The sequence below is a fragment of the Urtica dioica genome, chromosome 4 (genome assembly GCF_054948205.1).
Source record: "Urtica dioica subsp. dioica isolate 48M chromosome 4, U.dioica_male_clone48M_v1_H2, whole genome shotgun sequence".
Classification (NCBI taxonomy): domain Eukaryota; kingdom Viridiplantae; phylum Streptophyta; class Magnoliopsida; order Rosales; family Urticaceae; genus Urtica; species Urtica dioica.
The window spans coordinates 9,534,028-9,549,460 of record NC_142759.1 but is presented as its reverse complement, the minus strand read 5'-3'; the positions used below and the strand labels follow the sequence as shown (position 1 = coordinate 9,549,460).

Here is a 15,433-nt window from a genome sequence, read left to right as displayed (position 1 = left end):
CTACCACGTGTCAAATTATGATTGTCCAATGAACCCAAACCTTCATACAGAAGGTTAGACTTCCTTGCTATATTTATATATAATGTATATGTATGTGCTATAAAAAAAATGTATATGTAAATTCAATTAAACTGTCATCAATCAGGAAATGGATGACGTATATATGATACTTCCTTCTCCATAGGCCATTTCTACGTCTTTTCTGCATGCAATGGTCTTTTAGAAAATAATAAATTTTGTATAATCTTATTTGAAGTTTTTCTTTTCAGAAAATTATAAATTTTGTATAATCTTATTTGAAGTTTTTTCTTTTCAGAAAATAATAAATTTTGTATAATATTATTAGAATTTTTTCTTTTAGCTGAGTGATTTGTATCTTTCCGTTAAATTGTTAATTGTATACATAAATGTACAGAAGTTATTGACATTTAGTTACTTATACAATTATAAAATTGTTTTTTTAATTAAAACACTTAAATGGCTTAAATTATAATAATTTACTCTATACGCAGGAAAATATGTATATTTATTAATAATTATTGGAAAGCCAAAAAAATATACGAGTAATATAAATTTACAGGAAATAATTGTGTGTTCACAATTATTTATTTATTTATAAAATGTATGGGATGCTAAATAAACTTTCAAGTAAGGGGGTCTCATATGTATTTTATAAATACTCTAGAATGTTCAATAAGTTTTACAATTTTTTTTTTTTTGCTAAGAAAGAAAGGAAAGAAGTATGCCACGTATCAAATTATGATTGTCCAATGAACCCAAACCTTCATACAGAAGGTTAGACTTCCTTGCTAGTCAATTCAGCTCAGGAATATATACTCAACTCTGTTTCTCAGTCTCCTCGAGCTCTCACTTCAACGAAAATATTCAGAGAGAAATAGAAACAAAAACAAAAACAGAAACAGAAACAGAAACACAGAGATTGAAAGATGGATGCGAGCTGGTTGTCGAACATGATTTTCCCTCCGGGATTTGGATTCCATCCCCTTAACGAAGTGCTTATAAAACACTATCTGAGGCCTAAGATCATGGGAACAAACGATTCTGAAGTTGATATTTTCATACCCACCATCGACGATCTCTGCAAGTCAGAGCCTTCGGAATTACCATGTTAGTCATCTCAAATTCGACGCAAACAAACATACACATAATGTCTTATGCATTGTTGACTACTTTTTATGCTGTGTTTTAAAAGGTGGGTTCACTCTGGTTCGCTCCCGTGTTTGAGGTTATCAAAGGAATAATTAATTTAATGGCGGTATTTGTGTATGTTCGCGACAGCCTTGTGCAGGAAGCCTTGGAACACCGAGTATTGTTATTTCTTCTGTAAGTGGAACCAGTACGGAAAAGGAGCTCGGTGCGATAGGAAGACAAAAAATGGGTATTGGAAAAAAACCGGAAAAGAATTAGACATCATCGATTCCGACACCGGAGAACGCATCGGAATAAGAAGCATCTTGGTGTTCTACGAGGGTCGAAATCCCGGGAAAAAGACAAAGCATATCATGCACATTTATGAACTCAAGGATCACATTTCTCGTCAGAAGGTTTGTGTCTGTTTCTTATTCAGATTGCTAGTTTCGTCGTTTTTTCATGACCTTTTTTGGTTTCCGAATTTGTGCAGAGCTCGGCGTATGTCGTTTGCCGGTTGGAGATAGAGAAGAACAAGACAAAGAATACGGAGAACAAGGTCGACTTAACGCCCGGTCTTGAATTTAATGTGAGACTTATTATATGTCTAAACCCTGCACTGCTAATTCAGTACTTCCATTTCATATACATATAACAGTAGTTTTCTTGTCTGTGTTTCGAAAATTAGGTGGACAAGACTGGGTTCGGAGAGCAGAATCACGGGTGGTTCTCACAGCCTCAAGGCTCGCCGTTCTTCGAGGGAGGCGAACCGAATGCGAGTGTTAGTGTGAATACCACTTCTTCTGAGCTCTATGCTCCTTTACCACCCTCTGAAACTCAAGAGGTAATTAACATTCTTACTTTATTTATTTACTTTATATATCATTATGACATTCCATTGACATCAGGAAGTGACTGAGTTGCTCATAATGATATTGCTTTCAGGTGCACCAAGCCGAGTTCGAACCACTCGACTTAGATCCGATGTCTATTACAGAGTTGATGGACATGTTTTACATTCCCACGGAGAGTTCCGAGGGAACATTGGACTGTATTGTGAACTGCCAAGAGGTAATATATCTGTACGTAGCTTTTACATCGACGCTCTCTTTTATACGATGCATTACTGTTAAAGCAGTGGGATTTATTTTTTACGTGACGGTGTTTCAGGCGAATAGTCATGATGGGGTGGCCGGTGATTCACCTTCGCTTGGTGAAAACTTTTGGGAAACGTTACCGAGTCTCGAAAGCATCCCAAGTCAGCCATGGGCGTGGGAGTCGGAGATGAATAATCCACTAGAAGTTCCGCTGAGAAGTGATGACGTGGACGCCGATGAAGGGTTATATTTCTCTCCTCATCAGCTCTTGGAGGATTTCCCCAACAGCTCATGAACCGCCGTAGTAGAATATCGCAAGGTAAATCTAGCGACAATGCGTCAAAATCTAAGCGCATTATTGCCAAGGGTTCACGCGATATTCTCATATGGCCTTTCTTTTTCTTAGTCTTATTTACTGCAGTTTAATTTCCTCTCTTTGAAACCTAGTTGAGAGTAGGATTTTGCTGTACTAAGATAGGAAAAAACCAAAGAAATAATTACCCTTAAACTTAAGCTTATTTAGTATTAGCTTATCAAACCTACAACCCCAATCACCACCAGTTATGTATCGCTATCCATCCATATTATTATGCCAAAGTCTCTGGCGTAGCGGGTCGTGAAACCGACCCCTTGAGTGTTTTAGTCTTAATCGATTTATTCCCGGGAGAAAATAAAGCAGTAAAAGCTTACACGACGAAGCTTGATCTGCTCTTGTTTTGCCTGGATGAAAGAGTATATATGTGGCCATGGTAGTTAGTGTTTTTTAGTCTTCTTGAAGCTAAAAAACACTTTCGTAGATTGCCCTTATATATCTGTCTGCTATGTAATTTCATTTTAGATTTAAGTGTGTAAGTGTATGACCCTTATTTTGCTCAAAAATAAAGGAGAATCCGACTGAACAAGCGAAGGTTTATCAAGTGAAGAAGTAGTTTTTTCACCTTTGTGAAACGCAGTGGAACTCTCTCGTTTATTATGGCAAGATAGCCTACGGGTCGATTATGTAATTATTAGTGTTTACTTATGATATTTAAGTGTGTTTTGTAATGTATTAATACGATGTTAGATGTAATTGTCCATTGATATTTGAAAGTGGTTTATTATGTATTAATATGAAGTATGGAAGCAAAGTGTTGATGATTTGGTTGTGTCAATATAGTGTTGGATGTACTTATAAGTCTCTTATTGAATTTAGTCTATTGATTCATTTGGTTGCAGAACAATCTCTTTAACAGCATTATAATACATATTCTCTAACGAAGAAGAAAAAAAAAATTCTCTCAGTGATTTTATTTCATTTCTTTTTACGTTTCTTTGTTTTATTTTTTAGGATTTGTAATAATCTATATTTGTTTTGAATTCATCACGAGATCTTTGATGATATCATGTTGGAATTAAACATGTGTATGGCTGATTTGTGGCAACATTTTGAGTGGGCTCCACTCATCGGAATTTAATAATTCCAAGGGATACGGATTCCTCGTAACGAGGGCTATAAAATTGAATATTTGTTTGCCAAAATCGGACCTAAGGTGAATGAGAAAGTGACGAGCTGGACTGGACGAAGTGACGAGGTCGACTGGACGAAGTGACGAAGTCATTCCAGCTCGACTGGGCGAGGTCGACTGGACGAAGTGACGAAGTCATTCCAGCTCGACTGAGCGAGGTCGACTGGACTAAGTGACGAAGTCATTCCAGCTCGACTGGACGAGCTCGACCGGACGAAGTGACGAAGTGTACGTTTGAGAATTAATGCCAACGGTTTGTATGCTTCAATTCAATGGTTTTTGAGCTTTAAGCGCGCATTATGACTGTGTTATAATGCCATTAAGGCTGAAAACGTTGGACTGTTCGCATGGTTTTGAATTCAAAACGGTCTGTTAAATGGCTGGGTGTTATAGCCTGCGTTAATGCCTTTATGGCTGGACGTTTTTGAACTTCAAACCATAGCCTTGGCCTATATAAAGAGGCTTCAGCCCTCATTCAGAAAAGAGGAGAAAATCCATCTTATTCCCCACTGTTCCCAAGTATCTCTCCTTCCAATAAATTTTTCTTTTGTTTTGTCGTGGTGATAGTTTTCGCACAGGTTCCAGTTCGCCGCGAGTCAAGTATTTTGGTGCTAAGCTTGCCTCTGAAGTCGTTGTATCCTGGGAGGCTATCGCTCGTTTAGTCCAGCATCCGTGGGAGAGCGATAAAAAGTTTCAAGGAAACCGTCCAACGGGCCTCGACTAGTTCTCCGTTTTTGTTTTTCCGGTTTATATGTAATTGGTTTTATGTGTTTTTCTTTCCATGCAATTTGTCTTATTTTACATCAATATTAATACAATATTGCTAACATATCATTCAACAAATTAATGCTAATGTTTATAGTACAATATTTAAACAGTCTCATTACACTATTTTTTTACATCGCGTTGTTCGGCTCTAAGAGCCTTATACGATTAAATTTGTTTCCTTAGTTTATATGAATAAAACACATAAACCACTGCTATTATTATGTATATACAAATAGTTGTTATATAACTTAAACATACATACAAAATAGTAATTTCAGACTTGTCGTTGTCGTCTAATAAAATAGCCAACATTTGACAAGCTTAAGTGATAATTTACACCCAAAAATAAAAATAAAGATAAAAATAAAAAATAAATTGAACCAAAATGCTTTGCAATAGTCATAAAAAAACCCTTCCACGACAAGGGGGTAAATCCTTGTCAACTTTGGCCCATTGAACAAGGCATCTTCACGCGTCTGGAAAGCTTTTTAAAAATATTTATGTATTATTTTCATCAAATATAGATACTTTGTTTTTCCCCTCTAAAATTCCTTTAGAATATCATATACGAAACTTCTATCGAGTGAAAAACAATCGCGGGCCTTTAGCCACGTGTCAATTTGTGATTGTCAGATCGCTTCTTGCCCATGAAGAATTAGACTGAGGTCAACCCAGAGTCTTGCTATTAATAACCACACTCAATTCTCTCGTTTCTCGTAGCTCTCACTTGAACGAACACATTCAGAGCGCAAAAGAACCAGAGAATCAGAGGTTATCACGATTCACGAGTCGGTCCTCGAACATGGCTTTTCCTGCGGGATTTCGATTCCTTCCAACTAACGAAGAGCTTATAGAAGAATACCTTAGGCCCAAGATCATGGGAACTTCAAACGACCCCGAAGTACTTGACCAAATCATACCCACCACCATCGCCGATCTCTACGAGACAAACCCCTCGGATTTACGGTGTAAGTGATCTCAATTTCGACACAAACGAACACTCTTCGTTACAGCATATCAACTTGTCCAAACTGGTTTATTTATTTATTTATTTTGTTTTTATGTTTTTATAGCTTTATATGGGAAGCCTTGGAACCCAGAACATACTTACGTCTTTACTAAGTGGAAACCTTACGGAAAAGGAAAACAGTGCAAAAGGATGACCAAAACTGGGAACTGGAAGAAAACCGGCAAAGGATTAGCCATCACCGATTCCGGCACCGGAAAACGCACCGGAACAAGAAGCATCTTTGTGTTTCGCGAGCGTGATAATCCCGGCGCGAAGACCGATTATATCATGCACGTTTATGAACTCGAGGATGACATTTCTCACCAGGTTTGAATTGTGCCTCTTTCTTCTTCTTCTTTCTCCTTTGCTCATTCTTGACCTTTCATGTTTTCGAAATCATGCAGAGCGTGCCGTATGTCATATGTCGCTTTCACAAGAAAAAGAAAAACGAAAACACGAAGAACAAGATCGTAAGCACTCCGACCCGAATTTACGGGACTAATTATTAGCCTGCACTACTCAAGAGTACTTTTACTCTATAAATCAACACTTCTCTTATACCTGTGTTTGGAAAATCCAGGAGGGCAATTGTGTTCTCTCCGAGTCACGAGATTCAGTTTCCTTAGATGGAGGTGAACCGAGTGGGAACACCACTTCTTCTGATGACTATTTCCCTCCACCGCCAACTGAAACTGTAATGAGTCGATCGAGAGCTGGGTTTGAATCATCCGACACGGGACAGCGTATTTCGGATGGTTCCGAGGAAGCCCGGGGTTGTGTTTTCAACAACCATGGCGAGCAAAATTCGATGGAAACAGCAGGATTTTCGGATATGCCATTCCTCGATGGAATCGAATCAGTTCCCAATGTCACCCAAATGGTAAGGAAAATCGATAGTAGCTCCGTGTGCAATTTGACTAACCGACTCATTCCGTCAATATGAAGCTTGAGTTTATTTACGTTATGGTGTGGTTTCAGGTGAATGATCACGTTGTGGTCGATGATATATCATCACTCGTGAAACCGCTGTACTCACCGGAGCATGGCAACATGATGATGGAATCTTCGCATCTGTATTATGATTCAGATGTGTCTCCCACACAGCTGTCTAAATTTCTGTCTGCTTCCTTGGATGAACAACTCATCTCGGGAACATCACAGCATTTTTACGGCTTATCTAGCCAGCCAATCTCCCCGGAGATTGGGATGGCAAATTTACCGGGATGTCCAGTCGAGATTGAAATGGACGCCTCTCACTTCCCTGTATCATCAGCTGTTTGCAGCTCATGAATTACTGTAGGAGAATATCACTCAGATAATCCGCAATAATGTGTCTACAAAGCTTAGGCACATTATAAGAAAGGATTCAATAGCTGATATTCTCCTATAGCCTCTCTTTTTCTTACTACCCAAAATCAACTTGTGTGTTTAAATCTATTTCTTCTTTAGCCACCCCTTTCAAACCATCATACCACCAGAAGAAAGAAAAAAAAATCTGGACTGGTTTATCAGCCTGTCCAAATACCAACCCCACCACCACAAACAAAAATCTCTCCCCATCCATATTCTTATGAAAACCTCTTGAAAGCTCAGAACCAAGATTTCTTAGTCGTTTTATTCCTTATAAAAGCAGAAAAAGCTCGCACGACGAAGCTTGATCTGCTTTTATTTTGCCTAGATGAAAGATAATGCCAGCTGTGGCATAAGTAATAAGTGTCTTTTATTAGTTGCTTTAAAACAGCACCGCAGATCACCCAATCATGGCTTACTATATCTATTCCCAGCAATACCGGATCGAATGAAACTGGATTCTCCAAATTAAGTTCATTCTTTCCGAAGAAATGAGATCATCTAGTTCTCATGAAAGACTTAATTTTGCTAGTGTGAGAAATATACCCGCCGAAATAGGCTCGAAGATGAAGGAGTTCTTTTGAATGAGCGAAGGTTTAGTACTTTTGTTCAAGACAATTGAATTCTCTCATTTCATAAGGGCGAGATACGGCGGGCCGATTATGTAGTTATTAGAACTTGTAATGTTTCAAATGATATGCTTTGTAATTTGTTATTATTAAGCGTCAAATGAAATTGCTGTTCTTTTAGTTGTCACTTTAGTGACTTTGCAGATGCATGTAATGAAGTTACACCTCAAAAAATAAATAAATAAATAAATGAAGTCTCATGTTGAATTTATTTATTGTCTTATTATTCTTTTGTTGTAGAGTAGATTATCAAATAGTACGTCGACAAACAAATGGATCGCAATGGCTCCATGAATCATCTACAAACTGTAAAGTTTTTTTTGTAATGGTAAAAACGTTGTCTATAGAGGCATTAAAAAAACAAATAATTGGCACCGTAGCCATCTAAAACACTAGCAATTTCGTTTTAGCCAACCTTTCGTTAATTTCCCGTAAATAACCATCTTGCTTACGTGGCAGCTTATTAATTGAATTAGTTTTACATTTTTGCCCTTACGCTATTTTAATTAGGCAGTTTTTTTTTTAATTTCGAATTAAATATTGAAACCGAATAGGGAAGTTTTCAAATTTGAAATTTGAATTTTGAGCAAATTTTGAAAGTTCTCAGCCCATTCATTGTTATGTATTTGGAAATTTTCAGCGTTGACTTTAGGTAATTAGTTTATATTTTCGTTGCAATTCATTATGGATAAAATCTGTAAATATATTCTTCATTGATTGATATTATTTTGTCTTCTATATTCATAATTTCCAGAATTTTTGTGCCCAAAATATTTTCAAAATTTTTTTCAGTTTGTTTACACGATTATACTGTAAATATGCTTTGTATTTACAGTGAATATACTGTAAATATGCTTTGTATTTACAATGAATATACTGTAAATAAGCTTCGTATTTACACGAATATACTGTAAATATGATTTCTATTTACACGAACATACTATAAAATAAAAAAAAAAAAACGATTCTTCGCGGAGTCCATAATATCGATCGGGACCTTTGGACGCAAATTCTTCTCTTCTCGAAAAATTCAAACAGGGAGCACGAGAGAAAAAATATTAATATTAACCGCTTCTCAAACAAATCGAACTAAATCCGCCTTCCTCAGCACCGACACACGACGCCCCAGACTTTGCCGAATAACCAGAGCCTGCGATTGAAATTCAGCCTTCAATTTTAACCAACAAAAATCAATTCAACAGCTTCAATTCATCCAAACCCGTCAGACCAAACAGGGAGCACGAGAGAAAAAAAATCAACGACAAAGCTTAACCAAGTGTCACGACCCGCGAGCGACAGCTCGCCCACGAACCGCGACTGATTAACTCAAATCTATACATAACTCATAATATAAACACATTAATTAAACATAATATCTCATAAGATTATATAATAAAATAGTTTGCGAAAATTCGGGGAAATTTTTCGCTTTTATAACTTAGAGTCTTATAGCGACTCCTATACAAATATGTTCCGGAACGTTTTATCAGAAGATACTAACCCCCGATTAAGAAACCCCATAGCCCATAGGTCAAGGCAATACGCGCTCCGTCTCGGTCTTCAATCTCGTTTCTCGCTTACAAGCTTTTCCCTTATCTACATTACCAAGGGTCATAAAACTATGAGTCGATTGACTCAGTAAGTGGGAGTCTATCTATAAAGTAAAACGACTAATGTCATGTGACGTGCAAACAAACACATAAGAATGTAGAATGCAGATACATATGATTCAAGAGCATGCCTAACGCGGGGCCTCGCTCTACGCTATCACTTGCCATTCCACAAGGTTATACAACATCCCCTGCTACAACCCTTGGAATGACAAGAAGCCAACCTCAGACTTCGAGCAGTAGTCATCAGTGGGTTTAGTGTTTTAAAACTGTCTGGGATCCACTAGTGGTACCATCTTCGTTTGGGCGCCGGCGCTACGTGCCGTCATGACACAGCAAATGGGCTCGCCGTGGTGACCTTTCCCATTGCCAGAACGGGGTGCTCTCAGCAGCTCTCGTGGAGTACTCAGCGCCATCAGGACCGTCTTAGTCCTCAACACGAGTCGGAACTCGTGGGTACCACCGACAACATTATTTATTATTTGGATACTCTAGCTTATAGAGTATACAACTAATTACAAACAGGAGAGCGTCTCGGGATAAATCCCGGTTTCCCCTTCATGCTCGTTAAGTGTTTTAGATTGAAGACTCAGAACGTGACTCCCGGTACTTCTATCCTCGGCTCGAATCCGAGAGTCTAACATGCTCTCCTGTCACCTCCGATCTAGCCAAAGTCTATGGTTAGCAGAGGGATCTAACTACAACAAAGCAACAACGTGGCTGGTTCAAGTTAGCGTTTGAACCTAACGGGCGTACCCGAACTAAGTTTTCAAGCAAGAGTGGCCAAAGCCTTAACTTTTAAGTTTATTCATTTTAGGGCTTTCACCTACTCTTGTTTACTAGCAAACAAATGCACAAACAAACAGGGTTATTCCCTTGGTAAGTAGTTGACTTGGGTCTCCTCACTTACCCGGAAAAGATCGTCTGACAATTTGTTGACTTCCGGAGTTTCCTTGCTTTTCACGCTTCCCGAGACTCTACACGTCCTGAAGCGTCGAGAAACTAAAACCTGAAGTTGAAATCTCATTAGTCAATGATTCGGGAGGTGATGACAAGCTTAAGGTTCGTTATCGGGATTCACTGCGAGTCGGTTCAGGGGTTCGAGAATTTAATTCACTTATTTCTCGGCTTTTCGGAATTTAAACTTATTCAAGACTCGTGCGAGTTCGTACCAGAGAACGAGTACGAAATAAAATCCAAATCATTATTTTGATGAGTCTTAAATAATTAAATAATCCGAAACCATACACCCGAGAATTCTAAATGAATTAACCAAAAATTAAATTCTCGAACATCTCTTAATTAAATAATTAACAATTCTTGAATACAATCTCAAATCCAAAATTAAAACTCGAGTCTAACGCTACAAAGCGATAAACGACTCACGAGTGAGATCGAGCTTTAAAATCTTTTTCTGAATTCACTACTCTTCGGCTTCGACGTGTTGTCAATGGTGCCCACAAGAAGAGTAGTAGTGTCTATTTATGTACATTTGATGTCATATAGTCTTACGAAGACTCTTGCTTGTAATTGCCTATTCATTCATTAATAAAGTTGAAACGTTCATTCATTCTTTCTTTGTTTGAAGCTTTATGATAAAACCTTAGTCTTTTAGTCCATAAACAAACTTAACAACTTACGAAGAGACAAATGTAGATTTGCATGAACAAACTCTTCGTAGTTTGCTTAAAACGATATATTCGCAATCTTAGGGTCAAAGGACTATTGACCTCAGTATGATTGTTAGAAGAATCTATGATGTCTGGTTATGAGGCATTGAGAGTTTGGGACTCTATAGTTCTTCTAGGTATCTTCCGAAGATACTGAATTGACCAGTGCACTTCTAGAGACAATATAAGAACAAACCATTTAACCTCTTATGTCTCGAAGTCACTATGTATGAATTGCATCATGCTTACCTTAATCCTGAAATGAGGCATGCCATTTCACACCTTAGTATTCTCATTTGAGAAAGTCAAAGTTCGGACTCACTATGTGATTCCGAACAGGGCCTATTGGTGAAGTACTAAGTTGTGAGTATGTCATGAGTAACTTTGTGAAGTTCTCATAGATATGGAATTCATGTACAAGATTGCTGAAATGCAATGTATGTCACCTCATGCTTTGTTCCTTGGAGTGTGAATAAATGAACTGGCCAGTGTCCAAATTGAGTCCTGACTCTTTTGGATGAAACAATGTGACTTGTTAGCTCCTCGTCAATACATTGTTTCTAACTTATTCACAAGCGACAAAGGAGTTGAGGAAATAACAGCTAGAAGGGTAAAATGGTAATTTAGTAAATCCCGACTAGCTGATGACATTCATGAAGGGTAAACACTGAATATATTCAGTGGATCCGCTCATCATAATTAGGTCGAATTCTTGAGTAGAAAATAAATTCATTTGAACCGAGAGATTTTCAGTGTCAGCTCTTTAGTGGAGTCAGTTGGCATTAAGCTAAACTTGGAAAAGGTTTGTGAACTTTTGAGTCCAAGTTTTTAGCTCAAGCTTTGTTCATTTGGGTCCATGAGGTCACTGTCACGAATCACATCGATAGGAATTGTTAAACTGGAAGCTAAGTCAAAACAAGAACGAAAATTGTCGAAAGGGTATTTTTGTCTTTCGAGACAAAGGATGAAATGAATGTCAATAAATTTTTGACAAGGTCAGTTTATGACATGTTTCACTCGGCCATGACTTGATCATTGTGCCTTGTGAATTAATTTCATTTCATAAGAATTTTATTGAAAATTTTTATTGGGCCTTTTTCATGTTGTCATGAACAAATGGAAAAGCTTCTAGAAGCCTTTTCTAGAAGGCTATAGGCGCCCAACATACCCAAGAGATAGAGAGAATATTTTGTGCATAAATGTATGAAGATACTTGCCAAAAGAAAAAGAGGAAACAAATTTCCTCTAAGGGAAACAAGAGGTAGGCGCCCAAGTTGAGAAAGAAGCAAGGCAAGGAACAAAAAAGGAAACAAATCCAAGGCTTAATGAAGCCTACCTTGGCCGAGTGCATCATAGAGGAAAAGAGGAAATTGGCTCATGAATATGTGATATTCTATAGAAGAGGAAACTACCTTATTTAAGGTGAGACCTCTCCTATAAATAGGAGCCTCATTCTTCTCATTTTTCTCATTCCACATAAGTTAGAGATTGAGAGCTTCTCTCTCTAGACCTTGTGGTGGCCGAACTCCTCTCTCTCTCTAGTTTATTTTCGATTTTTCTTGTCTTGGCACCTAGGTCCTCACTCGACCTAGTGTTTAGCTCTGCGACTTCGAGACTTGTTCTTAAGTCGTAGTGTTTAAAAGTGTCCACTCACTGATTCCTTCTTTTCGAGTGATTTAGTGATAGAAACTTTCGTGGTTGCTCGAGGTGCCGAGGAAAGAAAGAGAGACGTGCTGCGAGGGGAAACGAGCGTTGCGAACTTTCCAAAAGCTTCTTCAAAGTTCAAGCTTCAAGAAAGGTTAGTAAACTTCTAGCTCATATGGGTTTTTAATTACATGTACTTGCACTTGTCTAGGTTAGTAAAAACTGTTTTACTTGTAAAAGAAAATTTTTAAAATTCCGCCGCTTACCGAAGCGTTAATTATTTTCTCAAACCCTAGATCGATTCCAACAAATGGTATCAGAGCTATGGTCAAAGATATGCATGTACATGTTTTTAAAATTATGAGCTTGAAAATCGTTTTCGAAAGTTTACTAATTTTGTGACAAGTTAGAATTGTAAACTTAGATTTTTTTTAATTTAATGCTCTTGTCTTTAAATTAAAAAGCATGTTGATTTTCTATGAGTTTGGGATGTTTTTAAAACACATTAGAATCAGTTCTAAAAGTTTTTAATTTTTTATATTAAAAAACGTGTTTTAAAGGTTTGAGAAATTTCGGTAAATTTTGTGACTAGTTACTTTGTCTTTCTAGTTTCTTTTATTTACCGTATTCGTTTTATGCTTGTTGTTATTTCTTTTATTCTATGTTATTACCCTGCTAATAAAACACAAATAAAAGCTTTAAACAACATCTTAAAACGTTCCGTTACACTCGATTCTTTTTCGCACTTAAAAAGGACCAAGCTTTAATTTATTTCTTTTTCTTCGAGCTGGAGTAAACCCGCATTAAAAGTGGCATAACTCTCTGCTCAGAAATCTAAATTTAATTATTCTTGAATCAAATTAAAGCTCTGTCTATCCTCTGTCCAATGCCACCGGTTTCAGCTCAAAAGGACATCGGAGCCGCCAGATATGGCGATTTTACTCCGAGGTGCGCGGCTGTCTGAAACTCCAGTTTTTTAGAAATCCGGATTTTCAAACCCTACTACCATGAGTTATAGAACTCTAATGAGAAAATTTTCTTGAGCAAAAATGTTTTTCATATGATTATAAACATGATGTGTAAGATTAAAATGTTTTGATTTTTGAAAGTTTAATTGAAATTGAATTTTTACAAAACTAGTTTGAATTTTGAAAAACCGTTTTCACTTTCAAACTTGAAAATATTTTGTCATCCAAATCAAATAAATTTTCAAAATGTTTTCAAAACTATATCTATATCACATATGTTCAAAATCTATATGCTCTTGAAAATTTGAGTGGGAGGTCTCCTTGTAGACAAGCCGAAAAATAAAAAGATGTGTAATCTCAAACTTTCAAGTGTTCGAGTGAGTTGAAGTTCACACTTCCCTCACGCACTTTCCCGAAATAGAAAATAGGAAAAGATCGAGTATGTACCTTGTGCCTTTATGCACTAATACTGCTCTGAACATGTCGATCTAGGATTCTCTTCTAGTTGTCCGCTCTGTCGCTCTCTAACTAGGAAATTTGTTTCCGAACTTATAAGAGTCGATGAACCAACTCCAAAAACTAAGTGGGAGGGTTATATTCGTTGTTTGTAACCCGCGATCCCCAACACTAGTGAAAGATGCAATAACGTGGGACTAAGAGCCGCTCTTGCGACCCTCACTTAAATGTGAGTACTCCAAGGCGTTATTGCTTCGATCATTGCTCAATGAGCTACGTCCGAGAGTGATGCAATGATGGCAAGGCCTCCCCTTGGGGAATTGTTTTTCAAAGCTGATCTTTTGGACTAAGTGGTTGGTTGCACGCTTAGGCTCAATCCCTAGTATCCTCCCTTGAGGCCCTGCGAAAGGATGTGAGTGATCAAACCAATTTAAAAGGTGGCTAGTCAAAATAGATGTATTGACATCTTGGCTTAGCATTAATGATGTGTCATTTACTTATAAATGGAGATTTTTTGCGGCCTTCTCTTGAGGGAGTAAATTATCGTTTGGTTTATAACACCTTTGGATTTTACAAAAGTCTTAATAAAACTTAAATCCTAAACCAAAGACTAATCATAAACTTGTTTCAACTTATATAGGTAATATGTCTCTCAACCATCTCTCAATCTTTCTTTCCTCAAACTCGAAAACGAAAACTTCGTAGATTCGAAACGTAACCTCGACATAAAACCTACCGTTCACAAGCACAAATGGGTACTCACCACCCCGTGTCTTCCTCTGACGAATGATGATTCAACTCAAGAGGACAAAGACGCCTTGGCGGCCTGGCTCTGCTCCGATGAGATTGTGAGGTGCTATATCTTAGCATCAATGAACAATGTGTTGCAACAACAACATCGTGACATCGAGAGTGCCGTCGACATGCTCACCAATCTCCATGAGATGTTTGGAGGGCAAAGGCGTCAAGCAAGGCAAAAAGCAGTCCGACAGTTTATGAACTGTCGCATGAAGGCTAGGACTCCTGTTGGAGACTTTATGATATTGATCATTAGTCATCTGAGTAAAATGGAAATCCTAGGATCTGAGATTGATGGACTCTCCACGCATCTCTTGATACCTCCAAGATGAACTACTCCATCAACAAGCTAGAGTACACTGTTACCAACCTTATGAAGGAACTTCACACTGCTGTAGGTCTCACTAAGAGAAAGAGGAATCAAGGAGAGGCACATGCTACTGAGCACAAAGCCTCCGCCTCTAGAACTGAGAAGGGACCTTACAAGGCCGATAAAAAGAACTGTCCCGCCTATCTCAAAGCAAAGGAACATAGTATTGTACTAGTTACCGAAGCATGCTTAGTAGCTGATAATGTATCAACGTGGATTCTTGACTCCGCTGCTACTAACCATATTTGTTGTTCCTTGAATGGTTTCAAGAAAACCAAAAGCTTAGAGGAATGCGAGTTCTGTTTCAAATGGGGTGATGGGAGCCTGGTGTCCGCGAAGGCTGTGGGATCCGTGACGCTGTCTTTTGAAGACCGCACTTTAAACTTGAATAATGTTTATTTTGTTCCTAC

At 37.9% G+C, this 15,433-nt stretch overlaps 2 protein-coding genes across 3 annotated transcripts; both read left to right on the top strand.

Moving 5' to 3' along the window:
* Nucleotides 1-831: 831 nt before the first annotated feature.
* LOC149400201 (NAC transcription factor 56-like) lies at nt 832-3,450 on the top strand. 2 transcript variants are annotated; one of them, XM_089611208.1, is made up of 7 exons: nt 832-1,128; nt 1,300-1,565; nt 1,643-1,738; nt 1,838-1,993; nt 2,095-2,220; nt 2,320-2,565; nt 3,131-3,450. In XM_089611208.1, exons 1-6 carry the CDS (start codon nt 948-950, stop codon nt 2,539-2,541), a joined length of 1,047 nt encoding a protein of 348 aa, XP_089467334.1. In that variant the 5' UTR covers nt 832-947; the 3' UTR covers nt 2,542-2,565; nt 3,131-3,450. The 2 variants fall into 2 exon arrangements, with proteins under 2 accessions (XP_089467334.1, XP_089467333.1); XM_089611207.1 differs by having other exon boundaries at nt 2,320-3,450.
* Nucleotides 3,451-5,241: 1,791 nt separating this feature from the next.
* On the top strand, nt 5,242-7,669 carry LOC149400200 (NAC domain-containing protein 4-like). Its single transcript, XM_089613313.1, has 4 exons — nt 5,242-5,487; nt 5,593-5,855; nt 5,933-5,998; nt 6,109-7,669. Exons 1-4 carry the CDS (start codon nt 5,322-5,324, stop codon nt 6,469-6,471), a joined length of 858 nt encoding a protein of 285 aa, XP_089469439.1. The 5' UTR covers nt 5,242-5,321; the 3' UTR covers nt 6,472-7,669.
* Nucleotides 7,670-15,433: the final 7,764 nt, after the last annotated feature.

Coding starts and splice junctions, on each gene's coding strand:
- LOC149400201 (XM_089611208.1), top strand. CDS start 948: ATGGATGCGAGCTGGTTGTCGAACATGATTTTCCCTCCGGGATTTGGA. Junction 1,739..1,837: donor CGCCCGGTCTTGAATTTAAT/GTGAGACTTATT, acceptor TTCGAAAATTAG/GTGGACAAGACTGGGTTCGG. Junction 2,221..2,319: donor GTATTGTGAACTGCCAAGAG/GTAATATATCTG, acceptor ACGGTGTTTCAG/GCGAATAGTCATGATGGGGT.
- LOC149400200 (XM_089613313.1), top strand. CDS start 5,322: ATGGCTTTTCCTGCGGGATTTCGATTCCTTCCAACTAACGAAGAGCTT. Junction 5,488..5,592: donor AAACCCCTCGGATTTACGGT/GTAAGTGATCTC, acceptor ATGTTTTTATAG/CTTTATATGGGAAGCCTTGG. Junction 5,856..5,932: donor AGGATGACATTTCTCACCAG/GTTTGAATTGTG, acceptor GAAATCATGCAG/AGCGTGCCGTATGTCATATG.